Below are 18,051 nucleotides of genomic sequence, written 5' to 3'. Positions count from 1 at the left end.
TAATGTAATATATATATATATATATATATATATATATATATATATATATATATATATATATATACACTTTACTGTCAAATAATATTCTGTTGTCATATAATGTTTTGCTAGCTGTCAAATAATGTTGTTGTTATGTGATATTTAAGTTAGGATTATATATTTTCTCTGTTAAGATGCAATATGTTAAAGAAAAAAAAATTCTTCACATTACCTCTCAACTTTTGATATATAAGTGATGTCACTCAAATTTATTATTTATTTTATTTAAGTTCCATCATTAAACCAATAAAAAAATGAAAAAGAACAAACTCTAATATTATCTGTTGGAAAATATACACACAACAGAAGCAATAAAATTAATAAAATGGGCTAATTAACATTTTCTTATGAGAGAACATTATCTTGATAATTGATATAGAACTAGACACCTTATTTGTAGAGAGTTATTAAATTTATTAAATATAATAATTACTATTATTAGTTAATATATGTTAAACAGCTCATACTAATCAATTCCTATGAAAAAAATAGCTGAACACGAATAAAAGGAACAAAATGGGCTTATCTAGATTACAAAGTTTGCAAATGTCAGGACAAAAAATTTCGAATACAGGATAGGGAAAAGTAAATATTCTTTCTATGGAAATTTCTTATTGTTAATTTGGATTAGGATTTGATTCTATTAATTTTGATAACATCAGAACATTCAGAAGACATAAAAAAATACAAGAAAATCCAATTCATTTAATTAAACATATCTGAATTGTTGTAAACTTTTTACTGTACGTTTTTTATTCTTAAAAGTAAAAAATATATACAATATAAAATATAATATTTATGCATTATAAGTATAAATAACCTTGATTCCTCCAGTAGTACACCAATATATAATTTATCTCTCTGTGTTTTTTATTATTATTATTATTATTAAAAAGATAATTTCTGAGAAAAATATATGTTATAGTGTGGATTCTACTTGGTAGACAACAATTGGTTGCAAACGGATAAGAAATATGTGTACAGAAATCCTCCCCAGCCACAGCTACAATCTACTCCTTAGACATCATCATAAACCCCCCTCTACAGAAACAGAAGCAGAGAAGAATCAGAGAATGGCAACTATGACTGGTGTGAGCCTTTCATGCCCCAGGGTTTTCTTCAACGCATCAGCCTCACCGCAAAACGCGCATGCTGTAAAGTTCTCACTTCCACCCAGCCAAGCAGTGCGACCGGGTAGTATCAAGTTGGGTCGCGTGATGAGGATCCGACCCGTTCGCGCTGCGCCTGAGCGCATATCGGAGAAGGTGGAGGAGAGCATAAAGAACGCGCAGGAGGCGTGCGCCGGCGATCCGACGAGCGGCGAGTGCGTGGCGGCGTGGGACGAGGTGGAGGAGCTGAGCGCGGCGGCGAGCCACGCCAGGGACAAGCAAAAGGAAAAGGACTCCGACCCGCTCGAGAATTACTGCAAGGACAACCCGGAGACCATTGAGTGCAAAACTTTCGAAGACTGAGCATGCATGCTTCGTTCGTACGTGAGACTATTGCGTTTCACTATATATCAAATTGTGAACAGCTGTGTACGTATTAATGTTTCTTTAAAGCATAATCCATAGCCACTCATAGTTTCATGGTAACTTATGTTTAATCAAAGCCAATTATATATGCACTAGTTTTTTTCTTTCTTATGTTTTCAATTGGATGCTAAAGAACATGCTAAATGAGGTTGGATCAAATTAATTAACCAAAACATATATGAGATATCGATTGCGTGAAAGTGTTGATCTACCCAGTTGCACCGTACCGTGACTACCACACTTTTGCGTAATCTGTTTTTTATTATTCACTTGTTTTGTAATGAAAAACTACTTGTACTTGCTAATACGTTGGTTTCTTTGTTGCATAAACATCGCATTCGCAGCTGTAACTTGCAAGTAATAATTATTGGATCTTCATGGTAAGAATTTTAATTGAGAAATAAATCATGACTTTGAACTTCATGCCAAGAATTTTAATTGAGAACGGATCTTCTTTTGATTTTTTTTTTTAATTTCAATCAGTTTAGAACAAGAACATTATTCCACTAAATTTATTTAGTTTTTTACTTTATTATTTAGTATTTAATTGTTTGATTTTAAAGTTAAACCTAATATGTGGACTAATTAGTAAATGATTAAATTTTTTCAGCATGTTAATGGGGACTCTGATTCTTGCCAGCATGTATGGCAGAATTTGTTCACAATAAAACATATACCTCAATGTTAAAAACTCTGTAAATATCATTAAGAATTAAAACAGAAGTTAAAGTCACTAAATATGTGTTTAATTGTTGCAACGGCTTAATTATGCTTATTTATTGTAATTAAAAATATGCTGATTTTGAAATGATTATCTACTATGATATGATTTCTTTTTTTACCTAACTACAGATAATACTAAAATCGGGAATATCAATGTCACATTTGTCACAAAACAATATCACATTTTTAAGCGAATTGCGTCAATCCATCATCTGTTAAATTTTGAATAAAAAATTTAAGGAAAATTGACTAACAGCATAACGTTAAGGATATTCTAATATTGCAGTTTCAAAGCTTGGTCGAGATAGTCGATAATTCTCGTAATATGTTTCATCTCATGTAAAATCAATACAAAGTCAAATAAAAATAAAATATTTATAAACGGCAGCAACATTTCCCTCTCAAAATAAGTTCATCCTTTAACTATAGTTAGTTTTTTAAAAAATCAAACAAGTTGCACAATAATTATTTTATCATGCTACAAAATACAAATAGAATAAAAATGTGAACTCCAACAAATATTTTTAACTCATTTTAAAGTGTCGATTTATTTTTTTATTACTTTCAAGTTCACCAATTTTCAACCATTGAGTTATTTCAATTATTTTAGTATCTTGTAACTCATCATAGGGTTTACTTACAGAAACACACAAAATTCACAATGAATGTCAATTATTTTTAAAAAAAATACAACAAAAGTCAAATATTTTTTTTAAAAAATAGAATAACTTCTCTTGAAGTAGCAAGCAAAGCAAGTTGGTAATCTTTGAACAAAATAACATTTTTAATAAGTGTGAGGACTGACATATTAAGAAGTAATGTTTGTAATTAAAAAAAGTTGTTTTTCATGCATGCATCTATACCGGATAAGCTTATGATGTTTTCCAACAACTTATTTTCTCCTAAAAATGTTATCCCAAATAACTCCCAAGTATTCCATGCATCAGTCTTTTTACCCCCCTTTTAGCTTCGTACATATATATTTTTTTCACAATTTACTATGTAAAAAACAAATTTTTGTTGTTGCATACAAACTATATATTCGCTTTTCACCGTGTCACTTCCACTGTAATTGTTACCATGTTTATACAATACCTCCTTCCCCTAGAATTAAAGTTTCATTACTAATTTACTACAGTCTACAGCTGCTACTGTTATCATATTTATAAAGAATAATTTTATTATTTATATATAGTTTATATTGTTATATCTATCATACTCCTTTATAATGGTTGTTATATCATTTTCTATATTTTATTTTGATTTTTTGTATTATATTTATCTTATCCTGATCCTGATCATCAGACAAACATTTAAATTATTATACGATAAGCATTCTATATAATTGGTTTATTATCTCTTAATTTCCAACAAAAAAAATTAATTGGTTTGTGATATCCATTGCCGCTGATGCTTATCTATATCCGCCAGCCAAATTGGAAATGATTTTGAAAATTATTGCCATTGACACTAAAATATTTTGCGAATAAACTAAGCTTGGTCGTGCAACTCATCATCAAAGCAGGTATAAGCGACACTTCATACAAGTAACACCTTCCCTCTACGGCATGCATATATCTTCGAACTAGTCCCCTTAATAATTTTGCAGGAACCTTGGAAGGAATTACTAAAATTGTTAAATTAAAAGTTCACTTCTTATATTGTATTTTGTTTCATTTCTTACATATCATAACAATAAGAATAAGAGATGATTTGTGAAACATAAACAAATAGGATAGATTGTAGAGTTTATTTAAGAAAATTTTTAAAAGTCCCTAAGTTTGAAGGGTAAAATGGTTGAGTTAAAGTAATAAATATGATATATTATTTTTATTCATAGAAATTAAGGACAAGTATCAAACGATTTATAATAAAACATGTGTCTTGTTCAATAAACTAAATTAAATCTAAATCTTTTTGATAATGAATATGATGTGTTGTTAGAATTTAATTTAAATATGCTTCAACTATTGTTTAATCATATATTATGATGTATGATAAAAATAATTTACAAATCATACTTATATATAATGACTTCTAATCAACTAAATAATAACAGAGAAAATTTTATACCAATAATACATGAAAATTAAACTTTATATCATTTTGAAGAAGCGTGAAAAAATATAAATTATTAGATGTATTAAATGGTGCAAATATTGAAAATACCCTTATATTTAAGTTAGTAAAAATATCTAATAACAACTGAAAGACGATCAAATTTGCATTTTATTGACGGTCTTTCTGTAAAATATAACTCAATTAACATATTCAAATTTGAAATTCGAGATAATTGATTAAATCAAGACAACTCCATATATGTTATTATTGAATATAAACATAAAAAATTTAACTAAAGGTACAACATTGTAAATATTAAAAATAAAAAACATTTAATTTTCTTTAAACAATTACAAACATTTATTTGTACTAATTAAAGAGACAAGGCCATATTATATTAATGAAATATTTTCTATAATAAAAAATATAAAAATATCTAATACTTACTTTACAATAGTTAAAACCATTTAATAGAACATAGTAAATACTCTTCGCATAATTTTTTTACAATACTTATAAATTAAGCTATTATTATTATTGTTGTTCAAAAAGATAATTATTGATAAAAAAAATATTTACATAAAAAGTATGATTCCTTTGTTGGGGAGTTATAAATTCCAAAATTAAAAAAATATCGGAAATATTTTTTATAGTTATTTTGCCCTCAACTTCATAAAAAAAAAGTAATGTGTACATAAAAATTGAAAGCCCATAAGTTTAAGAAGTATACTAATTATAAGATTAACCCCAAGTCAAATCTGATCCATCCTAATCATAGTCCCATCGAGTTTTGGATAAATTGTCTGATGATTCTTAATTTGCGAAGTTGCGATGACATAAAATTGTGGCGTACATTTATCCAAATGGACTGCGTTAACCTTCACTAAATTGTAAGTAGCTTATTTTTTAGTTAAAGAGGAAAAAATATTTATGGAAGCAGCACTAACAAAATTGAAAAACAGATATACATATGTCTTTCATAATTTGAAGTGGGTAATTTAACAATAGCTATTTAGTAACATAGATAAAGTTGCCCTAAATTTAGAAATAAATAATTATTATGCTCTAAGCTTCAACATGTAATTAATAAATGCTCGTATGTAAAAATTTTATAATAAAAAATACTCATAAATTGTATAAATAAGTAAGCACAGTTCAATCTACAAATCATCATGAATTTGAAAATTACCGATTAAAACCATATTTCAATCCAGATTCATTTGATGTGCAGAAAATGAACTGATTCATCCATTTTTATCATTGGTATATCAACTCATAACGAATTTTTATACCACTTGTCATTTCCATAAGTAAAATGCTGCTAAACTTTATAAAATTTATTTATAATTTTATATTCATTTCGCATTTAACATACTTTTTATATAAAAGTATTGCTTGTTTTAATTTAATTTTTAAAATTATTTACTTTTTGACAACATAAACAAAACAATTATTTGTTTTATTTTTAAAACTTAAAATATAAATATTTCTCCATAGGGATATACAACAGGAAGGGTAGGAAATACTGAAATGACCATGAGTTACGTCTAGCCATATATGATAATTATAGCTGAGTTTTAAGGATTTATTATATTCCAAGTAAAACAGTGTTGTAAACATAATCAATGGATGCTTAAATGGAAGGAGGGTTTGGGCCTTTGGGCGCAGGGTATGTAACATTCCGCAACAAATATTTAATTTCTCAAAATTCATTTATGAGCATTAAATATTTCATGCATTAAAAATTCAAGAAGTATTTATTACTTTCTTAAAATTCATTTATGAGCATTGAATATTTCAACTTGCTCATAAATTAATTTGTTCATATAAGCTCAAAGTTTATAGTCTTCGATACTTTGATGCCCCTAATTATAAAACTTTTTTTTAAATTTTTTTTGTTTTTTTATAAGATTTTTTATTTATTTTTAGATGTATTAATTTTTTTTACACATTCTTTCTTAATTAGTCTTTCTTCAGACGATAATGAAAAAAATAATTAAGTTAATGATTTTTTTATTAATTTATTAACTTTATGCATAAATAAAATCAAAATCACAAATGCAAGTATAAATACCTAACAAAATGAAAAATAAAGTTATTACTCGGCTATAAAATCTGATGTTAGTATTTTTTTTTAAAACATGATTATAAAAATGAGGAATATACAACCTTATCCATCTTCATCGTGATATGAATCACTAGTCAAATCTAGTATACATCTGACTGCATTTAAGCCAATATGATCTGAACAATTTTGTGATTGAGCCGGTGAAACAGTGTGCATATAACTTTTTAAAAAAGTGCAAGCTTGAAAGGACAATAAGTTTTATGTTACTTACAGAAGCTTTGGGTGGTTCAACTAGTGATCTACTGTAACCCATCAATCCAATACTTTAACTAAGATGACGCTCTTTGATTTTTAAAATAGTTATTGAAAGAGAAAGTGTAATTTATTTATTATTATTAATAATATTAATTAATTTTAACATAAGAAAAATCAACGTAATTTTTACGTTTACGAAGAGAATAGATTGTATTTCACTCATGATTATATTCATAGTTTAATTTTCATTAATCGTGAATATAAAAATTATCTTAAATACAATTTTCAAAATAATTATTACAAAATTAATTTTTTTTTAAGAGAACAATCTTTCGCACATGAGAATTTATAAATAAAAATAAAACAACCACCATTGAAGATGATTGCTTTTGATTAAAATAAAACACGACTATTTAAAAACGATTACAAGACGCACAAAGGGACACTGCCACTACCAGCCATCAACACCCTGTACCTGACCTCACATTCATCTCTCTCAGGAACCCAATGCATTGCGGACCACACGATATTTTTGACACAAACAGATAACACTAATAGTAATAATACACATAACAGAGAAAAGTTACCACACTAATTAAACTAAAATCCCCAAACGAGAAAGAGCAAAAGAAATTATCAACGCAGAAACATGTTTGCGGTGGCCATAATCGGTTGTATGGGATGAGGAATCTGCCAGGGCTTGAGGAGAGGATCTGGAATCTCGGGAATCTCAACGGATAATCCCTCGACCTCTTCAGCGATCTCAAGGATGGAGTTCAAGAAGCGCAATCGATCGGCCAGTTCCATTGTCTGAGCCCTCAGAATGCTGTTCGCGGCTTCGGTCTCCACGCATGCTTCTTCCTTTGCCTTTATGTTCTCCGCCAGCTTCTTGTTCGCGCCTTGCAATCTGCTAACTTCATCGGTCAAATCCTCCAGCTGTTTCTGCTTCCTCATCCGCGATCGCCGCGCCGACTCGCGGTTCGACAGCATCCTCTTCCGCTTCCTCTCGTCGATCATTTGCGGATCTCCTCCTCCTTCAGATCCAGAACTTGTTGCAGTCGAGCGTTGTTGTTGGATTGACGACGCCATTTCCGAGAAGGAGATTTTTTATTTGATTTTGATAACAGAACAAAACAAAAAAAGGAAATAGGAGACGCAGATCTAATTAATTATTGAAAAAGAGACAAGGATTAACTACGGAAGGAGATCGATCTAATTAATTACGGATTTGAGAGGGAGTTCATGAGAAAACGTAGAACCAGTAGAGGAACACGACGGAGAAGGAGTGCAGCATACGAATTCGACGCATGGTCATATAATTTCGAGAAACATTGGAGAGGTTTGCAAAAGCCCTATCCCTATGCTTTCATCCACAAAATCAAACTCAACGGACTCGTGATTTGGAAAAGGGAAACCCTAGATCTGAAGCAGATCTAATTTTCTGAAGATATAGGCGAGGGATTAAAGAAGAAAAAATGGGGGAAGAGTAGAGAAAAGAAAGGGCTATGGCAAAGAAGGTGATAATTGAGGCTGAGGTTAGGTTTTATAGAAAAAAAATAATAAAAAAAAAGGTTGGCAGGGGATTGATTATTACTATTAATTATTAAAAGGGAAAATTTCAATCAAAGCCAATTTTGAGGGACTGAAACGACCGCGTCACTGCTGGCTGGCGTAGGCAATGACGACAGTTTTATTCCACCACAACATGTGCACATTGCACACCTTTTACCTCTTCTCTTAGACAGGTTGATAAAAAAAATTACAACAAATAAATATATTTTAATTTTAATTTACAGTAAATAAATATTTTTATTTTAAATTTACATAAACATTTATATCTTGATACAAGATTATTTTTTATTATTGGTATATTTTTTGAAAAAAATTGAAATTCAATTTAAAAATATGAATCAAATGTAAAGAGTGAAAAAGATGAAACTCACATATAAAGACAAAAGAAAAGTATTTACTCGACGTATAATGCAGATTATAAACTATAGCGGCTCAAACCCAAAAAAACTCATTCAAGTCTCTAAAATGAAGTCCAAGTTTAATGAATGTTTAAATTTTCCAAAGTTTTTAGTAAGATTTTCAGACTCCGCCTAGATTAAGCTTTGATTAGATCATACTAAAAAAAATAACTTTACCAAACTATTCACAAAAATGATACAAAGCTAGAAACCACTTCAAGTTCTTAAAAAATGCAAAGACCGGAAGAAAAAGGATACAACTAAAAAATCAAAGCAGCAATTCTATATATATAAATTTTAAAATATCCTATCCGTTATATATAAAAATTAAACAAATACAATTTCAATTAGTTTTATTCTTTTAGTTGTTATTTTATAAGCAATTAAAATAATTTCTTTTTTAATCTTTTGAATCATCAGAAAAAAATGATCAGATTAATCTAAAATTTGATTAAAAAGTAAGTAAAATTTAATCAATAATTATTTTTGTCAATAATCTAATTCAAGTACTATTTGAACAATTTGATTTTAACTTGAGTATATTAATCATTTATGTCAAATCAATTAATTTTAATAATTAAAATAAATATATTTGCCTTTTTTTATTTTCTTAATTTGGATGATATTGCATGTATCTCTTGACATTTAAAATGTGAAATAAAACAATCAACAATGATTATTATTAATATTAATACACTATTTAAAAGTAATAGTATATAATACTACATCGACTTTTAAATATAAGATTTTCTTTTAATTTTATTTATCCCTTTTTATAAGATTTTTTAAAATTGTATTTTGTATTAATTTTTTTACCCAAATGCTCTTAGTTAATTTATAATAAATGTTATGGATTAAAATTATAAATGTATTATCTCTTTTATAAGGATTAAATAAGAAGACTAATATGTGTTAATTAATTACCAAATCACACTATAAGAATAATTTTGGTAAAATAATATAAATTATTAACAAATTTAATATAACTAAATATATTTATCAATTTTTCTAAATAATATAAATTAGTTAAAAAAACTTATATTTAAAGAAAAAAAATTATACCCAATTGCACAATTTTTTTTGTTAGATCGAGTAATCTACAATCCTAATTCCTAAGTTATACAGAGAGAAAAAGGCAGGGGGATCGCCCGCGGGGGGGGGGGTATATACCCTCCCTAAAAAACCATTGTTTTAATGTTATACTATTTACTTAATGCGCTGATACTTCTTCTCTCTTGCTCTTGGTGAATAATAGTAATAAAGTATAGAATTTACCCAATCAATTCATATTCAAATAAATCAAAAGATCCAATAGACAAAATAATTAAGAGCTCCACTTGAACTAAAATTCATATTTAAAAAAAAAATAATAAGGAAGAAATAAAAATTATTGTATACCATATATATCTACAACAACGTTTCCTTACACAACTGAAAAAGTCTCTACAACATGTATGTAGCATATGCAAAGTAGACTAAGAACAATTATTTCAATAAAGACAAGATTTTTCTTATAAATATTCACACTCTCAGCCAGATTCAGAGGGCACAAAAAGAAACAATGAACACCCATAAGACACCATTGGATGACAAAACAAGGAAAACAAGACATCTCTTGGTCAGTTTCTACTCTCCAATTCCTTTAGCGTCTTCCAACCCCTTCTCCAAACACACCTCATCGGATGACATCAATTCCACATCCTTCCAACATGATCAATTCATGAATAACTTGGTAATTCTTCTTTTCATTTTATGTTTTTAATTTGGAGATTGAATAATGTGACTGATTTATTTGCAATGAAACAATCGTTCATGAAGGCGCGTAACTCAAATTTGGAAGGTCTACTCTAGAGGCACGTTGAAATGGTAGCTAAAACAAATAATCTAAACACTGACTTACAAATGCTGTGTACAAAAATTATAACAAGTTTATATGTGCAACAGATACTATAAAGAGGAATAGTTTTATTATCACTTTCCTTTTTGTTAATTTGTTTTTGTTACGATACATGCTATTTTGTTATTTGATTTCGTCTTGCTATATTTAGGTTCTTTTTAATTTACACTTTGCTTTCGAGAAAAGAAGATGACAAGAATTTGTTTGTAAAACAGGATGAAGAGTAATATTTTGGGCATGGAGGAAAATATGGAACAATTTCTTGAAAAGGTAAGAGTTTATTAATTTATTTAATCCGTTTCGAGATTTATGGTTTTCACTTTTCACTCCTAGATCTTTGTTGTGAAAAAGAAAAAAAAAAAGTACAAGAGTTTATGAGTAATCAATGTTTTTCTCTAATGCAGATAACTGTACAATCAAGGAGTGACAGTGTTAACCCTTCTCCATACAAAAACAGGGAGCATATAGAGAAAATGTACCAGACATGCAATCTTCTTTTTAAAATTCAGGTATGCAAGAATTGACACTTGTTTTTTGGTTGCACATTATTGTTCTGCTTGAAATTTTTTTTGATGGAATTCATATATATTTTTCTTGCACATAAAGAATTAAACTGTAGATGTTTTAATTACACCATTTTTCATCCTTGTGGAAGAGCAGTTCATATATGATCTACCTGATAAACTAGGCATGTGCATCAAGTCCGAGGACTATGCAAATGCAGTCAAGTTCTATACTGGTGCAATGCCAATTTTTAAGGTTGCATTTCCCTGTTTGGCTTATATTATTTATGATTTAATCACTTTGGCTGCTTTTACTGTTATACATATACGACAATACGACACGCTAGGATAGCTTTTTTCTTATAATTTAATAAATTTTCGCCTCATATGAAATATCTTTCTTTGGTTTTTCCCCCTCTTTGTTAGGCATATGGAGATTCATCATTCCAAGATTGTAAGCGAGCATCTTTCTTAGGTTTTCTTATAATTTACATTTTCATGCTTTTTATTATCTTTCAGCTTGATACAAGCCCTTTGCTAGATAGCTATATCCTACCTTATCTGGGTATGAAACTTAATTATGATAAGATTAACTTGTTCTATCCATCCTTTATAAACCAATATTCTAAACATGATTTGAAAGTTTAAAGAATGCAATGAACCAAAGTCTCTAACAGTATGCTAAATACAATAAATAATTGATGGTTATTATGTTTTGAGAAGCTTTTGTTCGTAATTTGACATTTTTTTCTCTAACTAGGGAAAATTATTTTCAAACTCTGAATCAATGCAAGTGAGAGCCGAGGCTACAATGCTTTTGAAGCAGTTGAATTTTCCAGTTTGTATTAGTTTTGTTTTTCTAGGAATAACATTTTGTACTATGTGTTGAGAGTTAAGACCTGATGGGCCTTTATAAACCATTAATATTTTTTCATTATTTACAATAAATGGAGAAAATTATATTTTTTATAGAAGATAATTTTTTTCTTGCATTTTGTGAGAGTTATAGGGATCAAACATGTCCTGATTTCTCTCATCCTTGGAGGGAAATGACTTTTTATCCATGGTGTTATTAGTTAAGGACATAAAAATAGGATATGTTTTCTATTTATTGATAGGTGAAAAATTTGAAGACAAAGCTACTAGATAAGTTGGAGCTTTCCCTTGCAAACATTCATTTTATCCCAAAAATAATGGATAATGCTTCTCCCTGTACTCACGAGGTAAGTAGTGCTAGAGTAATATCCTTTTGTTTGATGTTCTTTTCCTCAAAAGCCTATACATGCTTACATTTACTATCTTATTCCTATTTTTTATTTTTGTTTAGTTAGATTTTGTTCAAATGCCCCGTGTGTGGATATTGTACGTAACTCTTGTCCGTGGGTTCTCTCGTTTTGTTGAGAACAAATTTTATTGGATGACAAAACATAAATAACATTAAAATTATCTTTCTTAAAATAACATTTATAGTAAGATATAGATCATTTGATAAAGTGATATTGGTTTCGACTAATGCGAGATAATCATATTGGATAATAAATTCTTGTATACTTGATCATATTATTTGAAAAGACATTCAAGTCTGCTATAGGAGATTCATGAAAAAAAGGATGTTAATAGCTAAAAATGATTAAATTGATAGTTGATTATTTATAATTAATGTTGTTAGATAATTTATTAAGGAATAAGACTATAAATGAATTAGGAATGCACTTCCTCTATTTCAAAATAATTGTTTAGTACTTTTAGTTCTTACACATTGATTAAGAAAGTCATTATATATTCTCAATTTCAAGAGAAATACAAATTCATTGAACTATTACTCTTTAATACCACTAATGATCTCTTGTTCCACTTAATAGAAATATCAAAAGACAATGATAAACTTAAAAAAGTAATCAACAACTTATTGGTTTTCTAATAAAAACAAACGAAAGCTTTTGAGGTGACATTATTTTGAAAGGTAGTGTGAAATATTTGTTAAGATGAATTTTACTTCCAGGTTCCAATTCATAGAGTCATCCCTTGATTTAGTGAGATAAGGTTTGCTCATAATAATGTTTTTGTTCATTTTTTTTTCTTGGGGAGGGGAGTTGTTTCATGCTATTATTTTACTTTTAGTTCTCCATATATGAATGATATAATATTCGATCGTTGATAGTTATGGTTAGTAGACTGACGAATTTAACATATTTTTATTCTCCTATTTCTTAGCATAGGAAGCCATGATTTAGTGGAGGCCATTCGTGCTTTTCGAGTAATATTTCTAGATTCAGAAAAACAATTAGTTAAACTTGTTCTAATTCTATGCAAATTAACTTTTTAATTACTATCCAGACACTTTAGAATCACAGAGAAGTATGTAAAGACACAGTTTTGTGCGTTAGATCTACTTGGTGTTCTTCGTAAGTAGTGTGATTATGCTACTACTCCACTCTTTGTTTTTATTTAATTTATTAAATTAATTGAACAAAATTGTATTTTTTTTTTAATTTACAATAGTTTTTATTATTACCATCAAACAAACCTATTATGGTTCTTGTCGGCATGGTTTTATATTTTCTCTTTGCTTTTCATGAATGTATGCAACACGTTTTTTCTATTCTAGGTATACCTTGATGTTCTATACTGCAATGCAAATCTAATCATATGTATTGGAAATGTGTCAGATTGTAAAGAAAACCTCATCATCATCTTCATTGTTTACAACTATACATGCGTGTAATAGCAGACATTTGTTATGTCAAATTAATTATAAAAATGCTATCTATAATATCATGCTTTTGAATCACTAGTATAATTGTGTTCACAAAAAATATTTAAAAATAATAATATAAACAAATGCTTTTGGATCTGATTTTGGTGTCTTCAAATGTGTAATTACACTTGGGTACAGAAGTTATTTGGAATAATGTGCTCGAAATGGATGAAGTCGTAGACAAAGCATCTCTCTCTATTCATTCTCTTGAGGTCATCTATCAAAGTTATTTGCCCCACTTTGATTTTAACTTAATTATAGATGTCGCTTTTCAAGGAAGCATTGCCATTGTCCTTCCCTTTTCACAGTACAATCCCAATGAAAGTTCCATTTCAAAAAATGTTTTTCATCAATAAAAATTAAAAACATTTCCAGGTTGTCAAGGGTGTTGTCAAGCTGTATATTAGAAGTGCATTTTCTCATCTAAAGCAAGACATCTCACGTTAGTTCTATGACTTTGTTGAGAACTTTTAATTTTTAATTTAAGCATAAAATTTGAAATATTTACCTTGTCACACTATGGGAGAATGGAGACATAGAAGTCCTATACTGTTTTGTGAAGACATATTGGTTTTGGCCAATATGACATATTATTTGTGCAAATGGTCAAAGGCATAAAATGAAGAATATTACATTGCCAATGATTCTATTATATAGTTTGATGTTATATATATATAGTTGTCTGATTTGAGCTAGCTACAAAAATAGTTAACAGGTAATTTGTTTAATAACCATGCTATGAGTTAGCCTTTTGTTTGGTAGATTGCCTCTTAAAAGACGTATCTACAATGGCCAAAGGCATACCTATTATATAGTCAATGATTCTATTATATAGTTTGATGTTATATATATGACGCAGAGGAGCCCTCACTGGAATCTGCCTTAGATGCTAGCGTAAAAGTGGTTTTCCATGGAGCCAGGAACGTTTTGCTGGTAAACACAATGGTGTACCTAAACTCAATGATATTATCCACGTATCTACTCAAAATATCATTGTTAAAATTTTCATATATTTTATGTTTTGGGTTGGTTCATTCAGGTTTAATCACTCTCTTGATTATTTCAGGATATCAACAAAATTCTAGATGACAATTTAGAGATTCTAGAAAAACTAAGAGAGTTAATAATTGATTGGATTCAACAGGGATATCAAGACTTCTTTAGGGAACTTGAGGTTCAGTTCATATTGTTTTCAGGAAGAAACTATTCTTTAACTACTCAAATTCATGGTTTGGCACAACTGTCTGCTTTTATTGGACAAATTGTCATCCCTAAAATCACCGAGGCAAGGATCCACTTGATTGACTTATATCTGATATTTAATTCCTTAGAATGAACAATTTATTTTGTTAGTTTTCCTTACATATGTTTAGTAATGTATGCCTGAAAAATTGCCTTATAATGTTTAGGAACTAGCATCTTCCTTTTCTCGCCGAAGTGTTCTAGGTTATGAATATGGACTATCCTATGTCCTAGGAGACATCTCTAAAAAATTTAGGACAATTGGTGAAAAATTCTTGCAAATGGTGTGTTTTCAACTTCATAATTTATTTCAAAGAAATTGCAATTTGTATGTGCAGTTGTGTTATTTTATCCTTGTCTTTTTCACTCCTTTCCTCGTTCTTATTCATTTATTGCTTATAACATATGGTTATCTCCATGCTTGCTGCTTGTTCACTATTTTGAAGCTTAGTTTGAGCAATCTTCTACTAGATAATATCTTTGTTTCCAAGGAAAGAAGATATTCAATATGTATATCCATATAGCTTTGGCCAATATTATTGTATCTATTTTTATGTGAATTACAATCTCAGCTTGAATAAATTGGTGGTGTTAGTATTTGACTATTTGTTATCTATTATTTTTTTTTATAAGAGTTATAAGGTTGAATTAGTGATTGAAGAAAAAAAAAGATAGAAGAGGTCATGATTTAGAATCTCTTTCATTAACAAAAATTAACAAGTTAACAATTAACCTTGATTGGTAAAAAAACTACTTTCTTTGATGAAGTAGCAAATTTAGTTTTGTTTATTATTTTTACGATGCAAACATTTTATCTAAAACTAGTTGTTTGGAGTTCTTGGAAAAATTAGAGCAAATACTCATTGATTGTTTTTAAGGTCTTTATTAAGAATAAGGAGGGCAAGAGTGACAGTGTACATCTTACATTGTACATAATTCAAACAACGAAACATGTATCATTTTATTCTTTTCCATTAACCAGGACGTAGATCAAAGTATCTAAGTGTACGGAGGGATTAATTGCTTAACTTTATTTTTGTTTCTGTGTCTTAACACTATTTCTTGACTGCTTTTGTTTTAAGCACAATAGACTTCGTATCTAACATTATTATTGCACTTGTTTGCCTTTATATTGTTACCCTTATGCCTCTTCCTCTGCTTCTCTTTAGTAAATAAATATGAGAACTCAACAAATATCACTTCTCCTAAAGAAGAGGTTTGCCACACCTAATTGGGTTAAGGTCAGCATGTTTTATGTATGCGTTTCGAAAATAAAAGCACTAGTTTTTTTTTACAATATTACTAGTTTTATCTTTGAAAAAACTGGGATATGAGATTGTTGCTTTGCTTTTCACAGCATAAGGAGCCAAGAGAGAAGTTCATATGTTTATTGATTTATTTCTTCAAGAGGTGGGTACTTTCAAATCAATTGCTCTATTTTCTTGTGTCATCTTTTAAGTTGTTTTTGAATTATTTGAGGATTGTACATGCATACTGGTCTTATTTTATTTATCTGTCTCGACTCTGGAATATAATGAACATAAAGGTTTATAAATCTTTATTCGATGAGCATGTTTGGTAATTATATTTTGATTTCTCTTGTTTGATGTGCCAGCTCAAAATTACAGGCAATGAAGTGAAGCAGGTTTTGCCTCAAGATATGCGAAAGCACCATAGGGTTGACAGTAGCGAAAGTACTGCTTCATCAAGAAGCAACTCTTTTGGGGATGAGAAGTTGAGTCGCTCTAATAATATTCAAAAGGGAAGGAACCAACAACTCTTGGAAACACGCCTAGCAAAACTGTTTAAGCAAAAAGTTGAAATTTTCACAAAAGTAGAAAATACACAGGTATTTTGATTCGAACAATCATCGGATTAGTGAGGCAAAATTTAAATAATTGGGTGCAAACAATATTTTATCAATCTTTGCTTCCAAAATGCAGGAATCAGTCATTATGACCATTGTTAAATTGTGCCTTAAAAGTTTGCAAGAGTTTGTTCGGCTCCAAACTTTTAACCGAAGTGGATTCCAACAAATTCAATTCGATATTTAGTTCTTGAGGATTCCATTGAAAGAAATAGTTGAAGATGAGGCTGCAATGGACTTCTAGCTAGATTAGGTTGGAAAAATAATATTGCCTTGGTTCTAACCTTTTCAAATTAGCATTATGTCTTTTTCTATGAAAATTTTACCTTCATTTTGGTTATTTTTATTGGCACATTCATATGTAGATTCTTCTCCTTTCTTTATATGTCTGCTCTGCATATTTGATTTTTTGTCCACAGGTGATTGTTGCTGCGATGCCTTGATCCAACTCCATTGGAGCCTCCTATATTGGACAAACTTATACAAGCAAAGCTCGTAAAACACAAGGAACAAAATATAATTTCTTCATAAACATGTTATGAAATAAGGAAGTGAAGTCTATAATCATGTTGGCCTTTCACATCTACCTCAAAGACCAAGTTTTCCTTACGTTTTCTAATAATTTTAATAGTTAACTAGTATCTTTTATATTAAATCTAATATTTAATTAGTGTTTTAGCTTGTATTCTACAAAATGTTTATTTTATATAATTAAAATTCATATATATATATATATATGCATATATAAATTACATTTTGAATTTATGAATAATTTTAATGATGATATTAGATTATTAGAAAAAAGTGTTTTAATTTAGTCTTTATATAGATATTCATTCATGGAAAGAGGCAACAACTCTTAGAAACACACGGTAATTTGTGTTTTGAAACACAATCTTTTTATACTTGAAATTATCTTGCAAAAGACAACTTATCCATTTTGGTATTTTTTTTAAAGTCTACCTATTTTTATGATTAATTGAAAAAATTATACCATCTTGATAACAAAAAAAAAAAAAAACTCTTCAACTTTGACAAACAAAACTTGTCTTATATCGCAATATGGGTCATATTCCTTTTAATTGTTATGTTTTTTTTATTTATGAAAATTAGAAACAGTGTCAAAAAGATTT

General features: G+C 28.9%; 2 protein-coding genes and 1 pseudogene across 2 annotated transcripts; 2 read left to right on the top strand and 1 right to left on the bottom strand.

Moving 5' to 3' along the window:
* The first annotated feature begins 1,012 nt into the window (after positions 1–1,012).
* Positions 1,013–1,694, top strand: LOC114397954 (calvin cycle protein CP12-2, chloroplastic-like). Its single transcript, XM_028360042.1, has one exon. It carries the CDS (start codon positions 1,014–1,016, stop codon positions 1,509–1,511), a length of 498 nt encoding a protein of 165 aa, XP_028215843.1. The 5' UTR covers position 1,013; the 3' UTR covers positions 1,512–1,694.
* A 5,317-nt stretch (positions 1,695–7,011) lies between these two features.
* On the bottom strand, positions 7,012–8,225 carry LOC114400418 (bZIP transcription factor 53-like). Its single transcript, XM_028362855.1, has one exon. The coding sequence runs from the start codon at positions 7,768–7,770 to the stop codon at positions 7,318–7,320; it is 453 nt and encodes a 150-aa protein (XP_028218656.1). The 5' UTR covers positions 7,771–8,225; the 3' UTR covers positions 7,012–7,317.
* Positions 8,226–10,212: 1,987 nt separating this feature from the next.
* LOC114398887 lies at positions 10,213–17,506 on the top strand (annotated as a pseudogene).
* Positions 17,507–18,051: the final 545 nt, after the last annotated feature.

The sequence above is a fragment of the Glycine soja genome, chromosome 19, assembly GCF_004193775.1.
Source record: "Glycine soja cultivar W05 chromosome 19, ASM419377v2, whole genome shotgun sequence".
Lineage (NCBI taxonomy): Eukaryota > Viridiplantae > Streptophyta > Magnoliopsida > Fabales > Fabaceae > Glycine > Glycine soja.
The sequence above is the reverse complement of the archived record's forward strand: the minus strand, read 5'-3'. Positions and strand labels throughout refer to the sequence as shown.

Excerpts from the sequence above, each read along its gene's own strand:
- LOC114400418 (XM_028362855.1), bottom strand. The coding sequence starts at position 7,770 with ATGGCGTCGTCAATCCAACAACAACGCTCGACTGCAACAAGTTCTGGA.
- LOC114397954 (XM_028360042.1), top strand. The coding sequence starts at position 1,014 with ATGTGTACAGAAATCCTCCCCAGCCACAGCTACAATCTACTCCTTAGA.